The sequence below is a fragment of the Symphalangus syndactylus genome, chromosome 12 (assembly GCF_028878055.3).
Source record: "Symphalangus syndactylus isolate Jambi chromosome 12, NHGRI_mSymSyn1-v2.1_pri, whole genome shotgun sequence".
Classification (NCBI taxonomy): domain Eukaryota; kingdom Metazoa; phylum Chordata; class Mammalia; order Primates; family Hylobatidae; genus Symphalangus; species Symphalangus syndactylus.
The window spans coordinates 68,304,392-68,321,453 of NC_072441.2; the positions used below are offsets into that span (position 1 = coordinate 68,304,392).

The following is a 17,062-nucleotide window of genomic DNA, read 5'->3' on the forward strand; positions in this document are numbered from 1 at the left end:
ATGGGTGTCTTCTCAAGGAAGTGTGACATATGCAAGAGAAAATGGAGGCTAGAAGGGATGAGGAAGAGGTGATCAGGGGAGTGAGGGGTTCTTGGGGCCAAGGTTCCCTGATTAAGGCTAGTCAGGATGGGCCTGCATTTCCCCACCCCAAATGCCTGCAATACTCCTGTAGACAACTCAGGAAATTCAGCACTTCATTATACACTGCTTCCACTGGAAAATCCTGCCACGTAAGCAGCTTTGGGTCCTAGCTAGATTGGAGATGATCAGTAAGGAACCCTAATGCTACCAACACAAGACAACTAAGAAAAGTGCAAATATTCATGAAAATCCTTGCCAACTGTTTTGTAATCCTCACCACAACCCTGCAAGGTGGACAGCAGCATCCTCACCACTTTTCAGACAGGCAAACAAAGGCTCAGAAAGGAAACAGTACCTGGTTGGAATCAGCACTGAAGCTTCAGCTACCTGCCTGAAGAGATGTGCTCATCTAGCAGTTTCTAGGAGACTAGGCTAGCGGCGGTGCCTGCTCTAATAAGGGAGGAGGCGGGGAGAGGCTTGCTGTGGTGGCTTGTAGGGTGTGTGTGTGTGTGTGTGTGTGTGTCTATTTGTGGGGTCATTTCCAGGGCTACATGTGAGTTTAAGGGTGTGTATATGGGTTGACATACGGTGTATACGCATATTTGTCAGTCAGTTCTTGGAAAGTGTGCATATGAGTATGTGTTGAGTGGGGTTGGGGGATTAGTCCCTGTGCCGTGTGAATATGGATGGGGGCGCTCAGGAGGGCAAATGGGCTCGGATTTTGTGCATGATTTTGTATGTGTGTGTGTGTGTGTGTGTGTGTGAGCTTGAGATTCCAAGTATGTGGGGGAGGGAGGGGGCGGTGTCGGAGATCAATCGCTGGGCCATGTGTTTTTAGTGTGTCTGCCCAGAAGAGAGTGGGTTACCGGGCTGTGCACGTCTGTGTAGTGTGAGTGTGTGTGTGTGGGAGATGTCATTCCCTGGTCCGTGTGCAAGAGTGTGACCGCGCACGCCTTCGTGTGTGTCCCGGGTGTGTGGGGTCGGGGTGGTGACGAGGTGAGGGGGACGCCGGCCAGGCCCCGCCCTCCGCTGCAGGTGGGCCGGGCCCGCGGCGGGGCCGGCAGCGCTCGCTGCTCTTGGCTCGCGGCCGCGCCGGGCTCGCAGGGCTGGGCTCGGGCTGCGGGGCGGCGCCGGGACAGGAAGCGGAAAGCAGCAGTGCAGCGGCGGCGGCGGCGGGGCTCTGCCTCTCCAGGAGCCCGGGCGCAGGCCGCAGAGCCGGGGCCGCTGTGAGCCGAGACCGCGGGCCGCGGAGCCCGGGCGGCCGGCGCGGAGGTGAGTCCCGCGAGAGGCCGAGCGCTGCGCGGCGGCGGCTCCCGGGGCAGACCTTTGGCTGGGAGACGCCACCACCTCGGACCCCGCGTGCCCCTGCGCCCTCCTCCCGCACTCGCCCAGCCGGACTTTGACCCCGGGTCGCCGGCTCCCGCCTCGGGCCGGGAGCTCCCACCCCTCCGCCGGAGCGCTCCGGGTCGTGCTTCCTCTGACTCCACTCTTCTTCCCATGCGTTGCGCCCCTCCTGGCCCTGCCGTGCGATCTCCGCCGCACCCCACTCCTTGGGGTCCCGGGGTTCCCTGCTCACACCTCGGACGCCCCTTTCTGCCCGGGCTGGCCTTTGGAGTGCGCCCCTTCGGTGCGCGTGCCGGGGCGGCGGGCAGGCTGGCAGGGAGTGGCCGAGCGTTGGAGGCACAGTGCGGCTGCAGCAGCCGTGCAGGGCGGGAGCCGGGCGCGCACCGGGGTTCCCACCCCTGGCGGGACTCGACCCGGGCACCGCCTGGCCTTTCGCCAGGAACCGGGACAGAGCTGGTCTGTGTGCACACCTCGCTCACAAAAAATTGAGCCCGCCCTGGAGGCCTGGGGGGCGAGTCCGGTTGCGCCTCGGAGAGCGCAACAGGCAGGTAGGAGTTTACTTTCAAAAACGCCGAGGTGGAGCAGAGGCGCCCGGCGGGTCTCTGCCTAAGGTGTCCCTGCTGGAGGAAATCTCACCGCGCCGGGGCAGCCTTCGCCACCGGCAGGACCTCATTTCCTTCTGCAGTCTTTGAACTGCCCCAAGCATCGCGCCTAGAGAAGTGTGAAGCTTTATAAAAATTTAAACGCGTCCGTGGTGGCGGCAGGAGTGGGACGGAGCCGCGGCCTGGCTGCTGGGTGATGAGCAGATGAGACTTGGAGCCGAGAAATCTGTTGCTCAGTTTTCACTTCTCCAAACCAGGTCTAATGCCCACGCTGCGAAGGTGTTGTGAGCTCCCTTAGATTCTCGTTAGGAAGTGTTAGAGCGCCTTATGATGATGATTGTGTAGATGGCCCGTGCATTTTGTTAAAACTCTTGACCTGGCTTTGGTTAAAAATGAATGTATTCTTAGACACTTAGTCCAAAAGCTAACAGACTGTAAAAGAATCTGGCATTTTCACTGACATGTTTATAAATTTTACGGAGTTGCTGAAAAATATTATAACTTGTATCACCAGTCAACAATGCTAATTAGCATTCTCCCTTCAGTGGGTGGGTTGAGTACACAGCTCCCAGGCTCTGCAAGTGAGATGGCAGAAATTGAATACAGGGAGAGGTAATTAGCCATTTTCTGTAACCACTAATTATAGAGTTTTTAGGGTTGAATTAAATCAATGTGATATAGTTGGGGCTTTGATTTGTGGGAGGAAGCTGTTTCTTTTTCCAGTTCAAAGAAATAACACGCTTCACCTATCCATGAACATTAAACATTCCCAAACGTTGATGTCTCAATATAATTAGTGAAAACACTCAGTGTGGAATTTCACTATTAACAATGTTGGCACTGAGGCTTGCTTGCAACTTAATTTGTAAGTAAAATGGGAGAAGAATTTTGAGAGTGATATATTTGTAAGGACTGCTTGCCAAGCAGTACATTTTTATTGTCTTATGTATTAAGCAACAGGACAAAACCATAAAGGAAATTTAAAGTTTCTTTACTAAGCAACAATTCCATGTCACCTTTTGTTTGAAGGATAAATGTGTTGAATGAAGAAGGCATCCTCCCCTTCATCATCCCCTTAACACACATATATACACACACCATGCTTGCTACCCTAGGCCTTATCAGCTATTTTGGTGGGAGGGGCCCTTGTCACATTGTGTTTTAATTGGAGGTCTCCACACTGGGGCTGTGAGCTCATTAGGAATTAGAACTATTTTAGATCCGTTTCTTTTCTCCTGAATGCCCCACGATGCTTGGGACACTGAACCTGTGAGTAGAAGTTGAAATTGCAAAATTCTTAGTGGGGTTATATGTGGTTTGGGACAATTTATGATTGTTGCTTATACTCCTCTATATAAACAAACAATTCTAGTAATTGCTACAGTGCTGTCAATTTTCTGTAGCTAAGAGCACAGGTTCTGGAGTTAGACTCTCAACGTTCACGCCCTGGCTCATGTGTCAGTCTGGTTTCCCTAACTAACATGATATTAATGTCTTATTCTTCTTAAACGCTTGTTATGAGGATTAAGTGAGATATTACATGTAAGTGACTTAAAACAGCATCTAACACATAGTAAACACATGACAACTAGAAACTGTTAGACTATTACCATCATCTCTGTAAAATCAGCTAGCTGGTTAGGGTCTCGCTGTATAGGGCATGTGATTTGGGCATCATGCTATTCTATTTTCCTTAAGATGGAAAAGATTAGGTGGGCTCGTGATTGGACCATGTTTCTGTTAGCAGTATTGGTTTGATGTTAGCAGTATTGAAGTTTGATGCAAGGATACATGTGTGTTCTGTTGCCTCTAGCAGTGTCCTTCTGAATCCCACTTACCGGACAACAGTGATTAGACTCTGTACCATCAGATTTACAGAGGAGGTAGTACTCATGAGATCTATTTTTCTGTAGTTTAAATATCTGGCAGGGGACAAGGGAGTCACTTGGAAACAAATATACATCACATAACTCCAGACATGTTAACAATTCACACCTCTTCAGAAATCTGTACCCAGCTGCTGGAGGTGTTTCAGGGGTAATTAATGACTGGAGCTGAGAGAAGTTATTCTGGCAAGGTGAGTTGAAATCATTGGCGAAACAAGTAAAACGAAGTTGACATTTTCTTTCCTTGTAAATAATGACCCAGAATCATTCATTTATAAGCTGTTGTAATAAAAGAATCATTGGGTTTGTCACAAATGCCATAAGCCCAGCAGATCCTCACATCAGTGACCTGCATGATGTTTGATGGTTTATAGACCACAAGTTCAAAATGTTTTATAGATCTGCCCTGCATCTCTGCCCGCTCCTTTCCAGCCCCATGCCCCTTCAAATAAACCCACTAAAACACACACGGTTTTCTCTGGTCTCTCTGACATTTGCTTCCAACCTGGGGATGGTAAATAGAGGCCTGTAAGAAACAGAATAGAAATCACTTGTTACCTAGCTATAGTTAATAGTAGTAGTTAAAGGTGGTAGCAGAGACCAGAAAAATGTGTATAAGTTAAGTGAAAATGATACAGAAGTTATATGCCATACAACCCCTTCAGTTCTTCCTAACTGAAGGAATTTTACTCTAGTGAATGCTAGTAGTAGTTGACAGCTGTGAGTGCCTGCCATGTGCTAGGCACTGTTCTAATAATTTTTATGAATTATCTCATTTAATACCCACCACAGATCTATAATATAAGTAAAATAAAATCTGTTGTTACAGTTAGGGAAACTGAGGCAGAGAGCAGTTAAGTAACTTGCTCTGAGGTCACACAGCTAAGTACTAGAGCCAGGATTTGAATGCTCTTAACCCACAATCTGGGCTCATTGCTACTCTCTAGAAGAATAGTTGACTCTAAACAAAATTATTTCAATTGTCACTTTCCCCTTGAGTGCCATTTAATTAAAAATGGGTACCCCTAAGAAGAATGTTAGCTTCAAGACATAATATAAATAATAATTAATAGCATAATCTCTGCAGAATTCTATGTAAAAATCAAATATTCAAAATAATGTACACAGCACGTATAAGCATGGTTGTACCAGACACCACTTTTCCTTGGAAATGGATCTACTTACTGCATAGGAAGCAAAATCTCTGTTTAAATTCAGTGCATGTCTCTGTACCCCTTACATAGTAACTTTCCAAACCAGAGCTCCCTTAATTACTTAATAGCTCTAGGCAGAGCTGTTGATGTTTTTATAATTTCCTTTTTGCGAAGGTTAGCTTATGTTTACCACTGTCATTATCATAACATTATTTCCTTCATACGATTTGCTAAACACTGTTTTCATTTTAAGTAGTAGGATTTTTATATGAGTGAACATGACTTTAGGAGAGAATTCTGTTTGAGGCTGCTTATCTTCATTTTGCTTTTGATAAAGGGTGGTAAAGGAGGTTCTTTCTGACGTTTTTGCCTAGGAAGTCCAGAATTTAAGACACTGCCACTTAGAAGCACCCTGTGCACCTATCTCCCAGTGTTGACCTTGCCTGCATGCGATGTGGTTCAATGAGCCTGGCCCTGTCCTAATATTTGCCTCCAGCCCCTACCCAAGCAGTGCCAAGCAGTGCACTCTTAAGGAGTGGGTGACCAGTGAGGCAAGATGCTCTTGGGCAGTGGCTGAAAGAGGCTGCTGCTGATTTTTACTCAGTGTGTCTGGCATATGAACTCTGCCCCTGAGTGGGACTGCCATTCGAGCCAGTAGTATAGCTTTTTTTTTTTTTTTTGATAGTTCTGGTATCACGCCTCTGTCTAATATCTGCATCTTTTTTTTTCCACCTCTAAAACTAAGGATTTAAAATAGATAATTTCTAAAGTTGCTTCCACAATGAATCTATGGCCTCATGTCCTAAGATCTGCCACAAAACCCTTCATTCAGCAGACATTTATAGGGTACTCATAATGTCCTAGGAGCTGGGAAGACAGACAGTCATGAAAGTGCCTCTGCCCTCATGGAGCTTACAGCCTGTAAAGGAACTAGACAATAAGTGATCACACAAACAAATGTATCACTGGAAGTTGGATAGAAAGGAAGAGTACAGGGTACTAGAGAAGAGCCTGATTGAGACTGAAGGATCAGGAAAGGCCTTTTGAAAGGAGCAGTATTTAAATTAAGGAGTGATGAGTAGGAATTTGGCAAAACAGGGCATGTAAAGGGTGAGTACCAACAGATATACTGGGCTCTGCCAAAGCCCTAGGACTCTTCCTTAAAGGAGCTGGGGCTAGAGAAGGAGGAGGGAGCTAGAGCGCTGGGCAGGACATTGCATACCAAATGAAAGATTTTTGTATTTTATTTAAAGTGCAGTGGGACACCACGGAAAGGTTTTAAACAAGGAAGTGACGTCTGCATTGTAATTTAAAAGGTCACTCTGGCTGCTGCCCAGCCTGGGCCAAACACAGTATGAGTCATGTCATGTATGACAGACAGTTCCAGGTTCTAGGAGCCATATTCCCACCTTTATATGACAGTCTCATTCATGCTGGTGTGACAGCCTATCAGTTTATTAGCCTGGGAACCTGATTCCTTTTCATTGCTTTATTATCTTTTCTGATAAGGGATCCCTTCTGACCTTATCATGAGTTTTGTTAATTTCTTGTGTATGCAAGGGAACTATCTCAGAGATATATCATTGCAGTGATAAGCTTCAGGATATCCTTTTCTATTAAGTTTGTTGAAGTTCTTACCTTGGCTCAGACTCTTTTAAAATGAGTTCACTTTGGATTTTATTAGTTTGCCTCTTACTGCATCCTCTTAGTCCTCACTCAGATCTTGGATAGGATAAGAATTGGTAACTATTAGAAACGGTATGACTTAGAAGGTCATACCTGTGTGTAGGCTGGTGAGGACACCTGGAGGCTTTGTAGTGGTCTAGCCCTGTGTAGGTGGAGCCTGGAGGAAGTGGGTGGCTGTGAATCAGTAGAGTGAGGGGAGGATCAGAGAGGGTGTTGAAGGTGGCATAGGGTTGGATCCATAGGATGAGGGTATTGCTTTAGCTGAGGAATTGGGAAGAACAGGACAGGATACTGGAGAGCACCTAAGAGAGGGATGATGGTATTCCCAAGGGGAGCAAGAGGAATCTCAGTAGGAAATGTGCACTTGGGATTTAGTCTTTCACTAAGTATTTGTTGGGTACCTGTTATGTTCAAAATATCCTGGGTGGAGGTAAGACGTAGTTGCTGTGTTCAAGGAGCTTCTGCCGTAGGAAATCTGTGGATGGAGAAGAATGTGAAGAGTTTTGAATGTCAAGGGATAACGTGATGAGGGGAGAGGAGAGGGAGTGTTAGAGGAGAAGTAGTAACATAAGCGGCATCAAATTGGAGGCTAGCCAGCTGCAGAGAAACTCTGCTAGGGCAGGCAGCGTGCCTTTGTCATTGCTGTGCCCTAGCATTGCTTAACATGGTCCTGTAGGTGCCACTTAATATGGAGGTGGATGGACTAATAAATGAAATAAAAAGCACTAGGCGGGGAGGACAAGGATGTTACTTGGCTCACAGCAATCCTTGGCCTTGTTTCAGTGGAGTGTTGTGGATGGAGATTTGGACTGAAAGTGGAGAAGGAGGGAGTGACAGCATGTATAGACCACTCCTTTGGTAAGTACAGGAAGGAACCGTGGGAGGGAAACCGGACTAGGGTGGTTGGTAGAGTTAGATAAAGCCTTTCCCTGGAGGGCGGTTGGGACCCATGGTTTCCTTTGAGGGACAGGCCTGGAGTTGTCTTAATTAATGGCCACAAGTTTTCATTGAGGACAAGGAATGAAGTCCTCTGGCAGAGGGGGAAGGGAATAAAACTTGGGTTACCATGTGCCAGAGACTTTACCTTTGCAGTTTTGTTTAATCCTCGCAAGAACCCTGGGAAGAGAGAATATTACATGACCTCATTTTATGGGGCGGGGTTGGACAAGCTCAGGGAGGCAAACATCTGCCCCCTGATGTCACAGCTAGGAAGCACCAAGCTGGATCTGCCCAGATCTGTGGGGCCTGGGCCACCTGCCTCTGAGACACTCCAGCAGCATTTAGCAAAAAGTAGCTGGAAGTTGGGATGGAATGGGGAATCCAGAGTTATGGGTTGCAAGGCAGAAAGAGTGTAGGAGTTGTGAAGGGTTAATTATGAATCTAGAAGAGAGAGGGAAATCGGTGTTCTGGGCCAGGGAACTGGACAGTAGAATCTGCAGATCAGCAGAGGCTGGGTGAGGGGCTTTCAGGGACGATCTCAGTTCACTCAGGGCTGGAGATCTTCGAAGCACATCCTAATGTTGACGTCTGCCTGTTATGAAGCAGGTGAGAAAACAGCAATGCCCAGGGCAGAAAGGAAGTGAGACTGAGGTGCTGAAAGCTGATTGGAATTGCTAGTGAAAATGGTGGAGACAGTAGGCAGAAAAAAAGATGACTCAGCCCTTGAAGTCTTCTAGGAAAGTAGGGTAAGTCTAGGAGCAAAACTTAGCATTTAAAAAAGGCCTGCTGTGTTTTCACATTTAATCTTTACAGCTACCTCCCCCGACAAACCCCCACCATAATAGGCTGCCTTGCTTCCTTTTTATGGATTGGGAAGTTTCTGAGGCTCCGAGGAGAAACTGCTTTGCCCAGGTGTACAGCTAGTTAGTAGGCAGCGGACTGAGATGCGAGCTCCATTCTGTCTGATTGCAGGTGAGCCTTGTGGCAGGAAGGCCAGCACAGAGACTCTGTCTGCTCTGCTTCTTTCCAAGCATTTCTCTCGTTAGAAAGACAGAGGAACAAGCATTTCGGAACCCGCAGAGGGAGTACTGATAGACACTGACTTTCGTTTACCTAGCACATCTGGAGCTCGCCCTGGGTGCCTTCATAGTTGTTAGCTCATTTGGTCTTCACAGCAACCCTGATATTTGCATTTTACAGTTACATGTTGAAAGAGGCTTACTAATTTTGACTGGGGCCTGATAGCTAATAAGTGAGTAAAACCCGAGATTGGAACCCACCTCTGGAAACTGTATCTGCTTATATTTTCAGATCTACCTGTGAGGTCAGTGGCTGGTTGGTTTACCCTGTTTAACAGATGAGGAAACTGAGGCATAAGAAGGCAAGTGGCTTATCCCAGGTTGTACTAAACAGTGGCTGGGCTCAGACTAGAACTCAGGTTTCCCCAGGGCTAGCCTTGGGCTCTTGATGGCAGAGGAGAAATGAAATGGTAAGTCAGGACATCAGGGACAAAGGAGGCTGGCCCTGGGTGGCAGACCTTGGAAGTCAACGTACCTGACTCCCAGGAAGAATGAATGGTAAGGATAAATACACCCTAATTGGGATTAGAGGCTGTGGGGGCTGTGTTGGTGGTGTATGGCGATTTGTGCTGACCTGATTCCCTCCAGACTTATGTGTTGTTGCTGGGGTCAGGGAAACTTGGCCTCCTCCCAGGAGGGTTAGGGTATGGCATTTACAGCTCTTTTGTTTTTTCTTCACACTTATCTCACTGGCTGTGTTTGCAGTTTCAGCTTCCAGCGGCTGGAAGAAGGAACCCTGTTGAGCTGAGACTAGCTCTGGGGTGAGGGGTGCAGAAAGAGACAGAACTTGTGGATCTCGGTTTTCTAGAAGTAAAAACTTTAGCATGTGGGAGCTCAGGAATGTACTTGGAAATGTTTCCAATTTATTTTTATTGCAAAGCAATGTCTAATGAAAATGTGGGAAAAGACCCAGGAGCCTGCAAATAATAAATTGCCTGCTTTCATTTTCTGTGTCTCCTTTTAAAAATCTTTGTCCTTACATAAGCAATTTTATACAATTGTAATTGTAATGGTGGTTCACTGTGTATCAACAATACTGTATCTTGCTTTTAAAATTTATCATTATAAGAGTTTCTGTTCTTCATAATGATCATTTTAAACATATGTGATACTTTTTTGGTGGATGAACCATGTTTTCCTTACCTATTCCTATATTCTGGGGGCATTCAGATTGTTTCTAGCATTTTATTATTTATAGACAATGAGACAACAATAATTTTTCTTTAAAAAAGAAATCAGTTCCCTAAGATAAATTCCCCGAAATTTGGATCCTAGATCGAAAAGATTGAAGATCTTTTTTTTTTTTAATTGACCAAATCCCTTAAAAGCAACTTCGCTGGGTATTGTTTTTTTAACCAGCAAACTGGCAGTGGGGGGCTGGGCATTGTGTGGAGGATCGTAGATGTGGAAAGCCACCTCCTAAAGCCAGTGAGCAGGGGTCAGGTCGTCCTGAGGACGTGGACAAGTGCCTCCCATTTTCCTGCTGCTGTGATAGGGGTTCAGCTTGCTCAGCGCCTATCCTGTCTCCCTCCCAGACACCTGGGAAAGCTGGTTGCTGCATGGGTGGAGCATTTAGAGTTCAGTTGCTTTACCCTTGCTCCCTTGTTCCATGATAGAGACCCCAGAGAGGAGGTGTGGCTTTGTCATTTATCTTTCAGCCCTATTAAGGTTGGCTCTGAAGATTAATGTCTTGTTTTTTTCCCTCTTTCCCAGAATTTGTTCCTGTTGAAGAGTGGCTCCTCTTCTAATTTCCAGACTCCTTGAGGTTTTAGGAGTCTGGTAGGTGAAATTCTCTACCTCTAAGGAGAAACAGTACCTGCTCCTTCCTCAAGGGCAAGCCCTCCATTGCTATGGATACCGAATCCACTTATTCTGGGTATTCTTACTATTCAAGTCATTCGAAAAAATCTCACAGACAAGGGTATGTAAGTTGTTCATTATTCCACTTTTCCTTTTGGGGAAACCTACAGGTTGGTGGGGTTCTGTACACTCAACTTTTCAGGGACTGGGCGCTGGACGTTTGGTCCGTTGGTGCATGAGAAGCTGAGCTTTAAGAGCATTTAACATTCTTGGGAGTAACTACGCCACCAGTTTACATTTTATAGCCACCATTAGAGTTGATGACTTTAATTGCTCACAATTGGTTTTAAATTAAAGTTTCTTCCTGCAGTGAAAATGTTTTTCATTTCTAGGTATTTCTTTTTTGTTTGTTTGTTTTGAGAGAGTCTCGCTCTGTTGCCCAGGCTGGAATGCAGTGGCGCCATCTCGGCTCACTGCAAGCTCCGCCTCACGGGTTCACGCCACTCTCCTGCCTCAGCCTCCCAAGTAGCTGAGACTACAGGTGCCCACCACCACGCCTGGCTAATTTTTGTATTTTTAGTAGAGACGGGGTTTCACCTTGTTAGCCAGGATGGTCTCGATCTCCTGACCTTGTGATCCGCCCACCTCGGTTTCTAGGTATTTCTTATAGGTATCAGCTCTCCTAAAAGCTTTATGAAGAATGTAAATGGAAGATTTAAAAAGTGTTCATTGCTTGTTGCTTTTCACCTGAAGTTGTTGACTCATTGTCCATTATGCCTTTGTCACGAGGCTTATTTAGTGAACTGGTAGGATTGCCCTGGCACCTTATTCTCTTTGACTAATCTTCAGGTGAACAAGTTTGGGTTTTGAAAACACTGTCCTGGGTGATATGGGTCAAACTTCCCCTTCTCTGCAAAATTACCAGGTGTGCACTGGTATTCTTAGGGCCTGCTGTGTTACTGACCTGTAGAATGTTGGCTAAGTAGAAGAGCAAATGAATGAATAAAGAAATCAGTGAACAGATAGGTGGTACTGTACCAGTTAGAATTGTACTTGGTGAAATTGCAGTGCTGCCGTTTACTTAGCCTCATCATCTGTGAAATGGGTACAGCAGTCCTCTCCTACAGGGCTGTTGAGAGGATTAAATGAGATTATGCATGTGAAGCATGTAACACAGTACAGGTTGGAGGTCACTCACCAGTGGCTAAAGTAATGCTGTAATGGCCTTAGCATTTCAGCACTATGTTCCGAGGTACCAACTGGCCCCAGCCCAAATGCCCAGCCCTGCACTGGCTTGGGAATAGTGATTGTAGTGGTTTTTCCCTGACTGCGCTCTTCCCCATACAAGCAGCCGAATGCAGAGTGAGATTTTGTTCTGTAAAACAGCAGTGAGCTACATATATCTAATTATTTACAATCCCATCTGGATTACTCACGTAGAAAGAGGTTTGGGAGGGTATTCTCCAAGCTGCCAGGAGTGGTCATCCATAGGGGGAGGCTCGGCAGAAGCTGGAGAATGATGGGAATTTTCATTTATCTTTTTGTGCTTGTTCAGTTTTTTTACAAGTGTATATTTTGTAATTTTTAGAAATGAATGGAATAGAGTATAAGGATAGGTTCTCAAAGATATTTGATGACATGAGAAAATGTTCATGAGACCATGTTAAAAGAAAGAGGATTCAAAATGTTGTATGCTATGGTAGTTACATATACATATGGTGAGTATTCACATAGTGACTATGCCTGTCTCTGAGTATAGGACTATGGTCATATTTTCTTTTTAACTTTAATTGTTTTCTAAATTTGTATGTGTTGCTCTTATAAAAATTTGGGGAAAACATGTCAGTGAGCTTGTGCTGGAGTCCAGGTAAGGCTTTCAAATAAGGATGAGAAACAGAAGGAGCTCGGGGCAGGTGCTGCTGGACGGGGCCTGTGGTGACATGGCAGAGCCCAGCTCCTGAGACAGTCAGAAACCCTCTGGCCATAAGAATTGAATCACACATTTCAGCTGGTGGGTAAACTTACCACATTGAGTTATAAAATACCAGAAACAGCTGTTTTAAAATACCAATTTTTTTTTTTTTTTAGCCCTACCAATTCCCTTGTCAATACCAGGCTTCCCTCATCCACACCACAATGACAGAAGTAGGAATTTGGGATTCCCTGGGTGCTTGGGGATGAATAAAGGAGGTTGGCTTGCAGTATCCTTTGTGGGAACCATCTCTGGCCTCTTTTGTCTACACTCGAGTTCTGACTTTCACGCTTCGGGGCCCATTGCTACGCTCTGCTATTTCCTTAGGCCTCTTGGGGCTTCCAGAAATTGATATTCCAATACCCTCATAGTAACTTTAAGAGACTGTAACTTCCAATTAAAACAACACGCAGAATTTTTAATGCATTCTTGGACCCATATAGAAAGTATTTGGCAAATGTTAATACAAGCTGAGTCTTTTAATCAATTATTCAAAAAATGTTCCTGGATGTGTACTCTGAGAAAAAAGCTCTGAGTGAAGAGATGAGCCTTAGAGATTTATAGGTGCACTCCGTGGGTTCTTTAAAAAACACCACTACCACCTACAGGTGGTGGATTCTCCAACTGACGGCAGCATAGGGCACAGCAACTGTGGGGCGAGGGGCACCATCCCTAGAGAGCATGGGCTGTGGTGTACTTTGCTGGGGCCTAAAGAATGTTAAGCAGTAGGGTTGCCCTCCACAGGCATGAGAGCAGGCCCCAGGCCCAGCCAAGGGTGTTTTGTCCGAGGAATGTTCCTGTGAAGGCTGCCCTGCTCAGAGGTTTGTTGGGAACTTGAATGGAAGGGTAGGAGGCGGGTTGGGGTTGGAGGGGGACCATGCTCTTTGGTAATTTTAGTCAGACTCCAACTCGGAGGAATAATGAAATGCACCAAACTTGATATGCCTGATGACACCGTGATCATATTAGAAGACTGGCCAGGTTCCAAGCAGATGACAAGTGACTCTTTTCTAACAAAGAGGTCAGTGGCCTGGTTTTGCGATGCCTGAAGTCTCCAGAGGGTGTCCAGTTAACTTGCTGGGAGAATGGTGTGGACTCTTGCTGACCCCGCCTAACTTCTGTCATTGTGGTGTGGATGAGGGAAGCCTGGTATTGACAAGGGAATTGGTAGGGCTAAAAAAAAAAAAAAACAAAACGAACAAACAAACAAACAAACAAAAAACTGGTATTTTAAAACAGCTGTTTCTGGTATTTCATAACTAAATCTGCTAAGTTTACCCACCAGCTGAAATGTGTGATTCAATTCTTATGGCCAGAGGGTTTCTGACTGTCTCAGGAGCTGGGCTCTGCCATGTCACCACAGGCCCTGTCCAGCAGCACCTGCCCCAAGCTCCTACTGTTTCTCATCCTTATTTGAAGTTGGATTTGGAGCACAAGTTCCCTGATTTAAACACAGCAGCTGCCAGTTATGTTAACTGCTTTGGGGGGTGTCTGCTAGGCCCCTCCCTCATAGCCATTATCTCCTATTCTCACAGCAGTCCTAGAATGGTGGGAGGTCATAGCCCCATTTTCCAGGTGATGAGATCGAGGCACAGAGGGCAGTGTTATTTGCCTAAAATTACAAAGTTAGCAGGTGCCCTCAGCAGATTTTGGGCCCACCTTGTTTCTTTAGAAGAGAAATGCTACTTTGGGAAAGGGAAATGAAGGGTGACTCGTGATTAATGTGCTAAAATGCACAAAAAGAGGGCCGCCGGGGCAGTGGAGGAATTGGTGCTTTTGTTCCAAGGCTGCTTCAGAGTCTGTGTGCCCTGCGCCCAGCCCTCCTACCCAACCATAGCCAAGAGGAAGCAGCCAGCTGGGCCCCAGCAGCCAGCAGAGAGAAAGGACAGGTCGTGGGTTGTGAGAGAGAAGGAAAGGGAGGAGTAACCGGTGGGGCCAGCTTTCCCCAAATAGAAATAGGCAAACAACAGAAACAGGACTAAATAATCTTCCCAGGAAATGCTGACTGTAAGTGTTAACAGTGAGAATTACAGGGGTTCTAGCTGGAAGGAGGAGGGTGACAGCAACCCCCAAGGGCTTAACTCTAGAACCACCTAAACAGACGCATTTGCTCACACACGTGCGGTGCCGACACATGCCCGGGCTGCCTGCATGCTACCACTTGCTCTTCCTGCCCCTCACACAACACGCACAGATATAGTTATCTTTACTCATACAGGCAGATGTTGCGTGGAGACAGATTCAGAGATAAAGATATGAAGAAAAACTCTCGTAGCTGACACAGCCGCCCAGCAAAGGCACAGAGGTGATCCAGACCACTGGGGCAGAGTTGGAAAAACACACATGTGTACATGTATTTGTAACACCTCTCCCTGTGGCTTGGCAGTCTGTTTACTCTCCTGGTCTCCCATTTCCATACGCTTAGAAGCCGTGAATGGATTGTCTTCATCATTGGGGAACCCTCTCCCAGACAGCACTTGGCAGCCATAGGTTTTCCCTGGAGTTGTGGCATCTGGAACTACAGGGATGAGCATTTGAGTACATATTACAGTGAGGTGGCCACACTGTGACCTGCAGTTCTGCAGACTGGAAGGCACTGAATGCCAGGATTTTTGTAGAGTGTCACTGTGAAGTCCTGGCTTGGCTCAGAGACCTTCTTAGAGCAGTAATTCAGGACCAGTGGATTTCTGATGAAGTTTTTCTAATTTTCTAATGATTGTTTTCTAATAAAAGCCATATGGCAGGTCCTGCTCCCTTGGTAGCATGACCAGTACCTGGCGCAGTGCTAGTGCTGAGCTGACAAGAAGTGCCTCACCTTCACCTCTCACTTGACAGTGGGTGGATGGCTCTTGGCTCAGGGTATCCCTCAGTCATGACTGCACACTGTCCTGAGCTTTTCTCCCAACTTCATCCACTTCATACTATTTTAATAAAGCGGTGCTGTGTATTATAACATTGTGCAGCTGAGCATTATACTCATGGCTCCCATTATCAAGCCCCTGCTATATACAGGGCATTTCACAAGGAAGCAAACTTCCAAGCAGTCACTCAGCAGCCTCCTCCTAGGAGCATTTGGGGAAGAGAATCTTGGGGCAAGTTTCCTTTACCACCTGCAATCACCTGGGATGCTGGGGAAAATTTTGATTTCTGTTGTCTCCCTTCCAGAAAATTATTTGAGAGTGGGGCCAACAAATCTGCACTTGAGTCCATACCTAGGGTAGTTTTTCTGTACAGTTTTTTAAGTTTAAGAAGTTTTTAAAGTTTAAGACACACTGGTTAGGGTTTTGGGCTCTGGAGGATGAGAAACCTTGCTTAGGTTATCAGATAACAGGTTCTTCTCTGGTTTCCCTCCGATGTTATCAGGGGAATTGTTAGTTGTTTCACATTTGGGTGCTCCTGGGCCTTTTAAGAGCCAGGCAGGGAGGGCTGGTGATGGCAACCCTGGCTGGCAACAGAGGCTGTTTCCACCCCTGGGTGGCTCCCCACCTGCTTTCTGCCCTGATAGGGTTCAGGCTCCGGGAATTGGCACTCAGTGAAAGAATTTTGATTTCCAGTGGAATTTGCGCTGTCACAAGATTTGACCCATGGGACTAGTGAATAGATAGATGGGTTAGGTGAGCATGTGACTTGGCTGGTGGCCGAGAGAGTGATAAATGTGAGAGTAGTTGGGGAAAATGGAAATGGATTAAGATAGAAGAGGGGCATTGTCCATCTGGCCGATGGCAGGGCTGGTGGAGCAGCAGTTCTAGACTTATTCTGAGGTTAGTTCAGAAACTGACCAAACAACGTGGGAAGTCTCTCCCAAATTGTTTATAGTTTCTCACAGTGGGTGCCTTTTGAAGTGATTGTATTTGACAGCCCAGAGTGTTGGGCACACAGCTTTGTGCTATCTAAGGTCATGGTCCAATTGTGACTCCTAGCAATAGCTTCAAGGCATATTTCATAGCTTTAATAGTTTTCAGGTATAAGGGTGTGAGAATGAGCTTTAAGAATATTTATGCCATGAAATCTTCCAATTGCTCTTCAACATGGTGCACCATAGTGGGTGTGAATAGAAGTGGTGGCAACAGACCTGAATTCAGGTCTGCCACTGACTATAATACTACTTTGAGAAGTAACTTGAACTCTGTGAGCCTCAATTTCCTTGTCTGTAGAATGAAGACAATGATACTGCCTTCACAGGATTATTATTAGGATTGAATGAAATATTATAGTGAAGCATTCAGCAAAGTATTCTATAAATTGGGGTAGGATGTGAGGTAATTGGCATTGTTACATGCCTCTCTGGGTAAACAACCAAATTATCTGCTTATTTGGCTGTTTCCCTAGCTGCCTTGTTTAAACAAAACACCCGAGTTGACCAGAACACCTCTGTTTTTGGAATCTAACTTGGCAGTTGTATTAGTCTCTTCTTGCATTGCCATAAAGACATACCTGAGACCTTCATAAAGAAATGAGGTTTAACTGGCTCACAGTCCTGTGGGCTTTACAGGAAGCATGGTACTGACATCTGCTTGGC

The 17,062-nt window shown here is 46.1% G+C and overlaps 1 protein-coding gene across 4 annotated transcripts in view; it reads left to right on the top strand.

Annotated features, from left to right (window-relative positions):
* Positions 1–1,218: 1,218 nt before the first annotated feature.
* Positions 1,219–17,062, top strand: part of VANGL1 (VANGL planar cell polarity protein 1) — a 53,283-nt gene continuing 37,439 nt past the window's right edge. Inside the window, exons 1-2 of one of the 4 annotated variants that reach the window (XM_063624643.1) lie at positions 1,219–1,353; positions 10,485–10,692. In XM_063624643.1, coding sequence (XP_063480713.1) covers positions 10,622–10,692 — 71 coding nt within the window. In that variant the 5' untranslated portion in view covers positions 1,219–1,353; positions 10,485–10,621. Of the gene's footprint in view, positions 1,354–9,003; positions 9,074–10,484; positions 10,697–17,062 lie in introns of those variants that run through there. The other 3 variants (XM_063624646.1, XM_063624645.1, XM_063624644.1) reach the window with 3 other exon arrangements.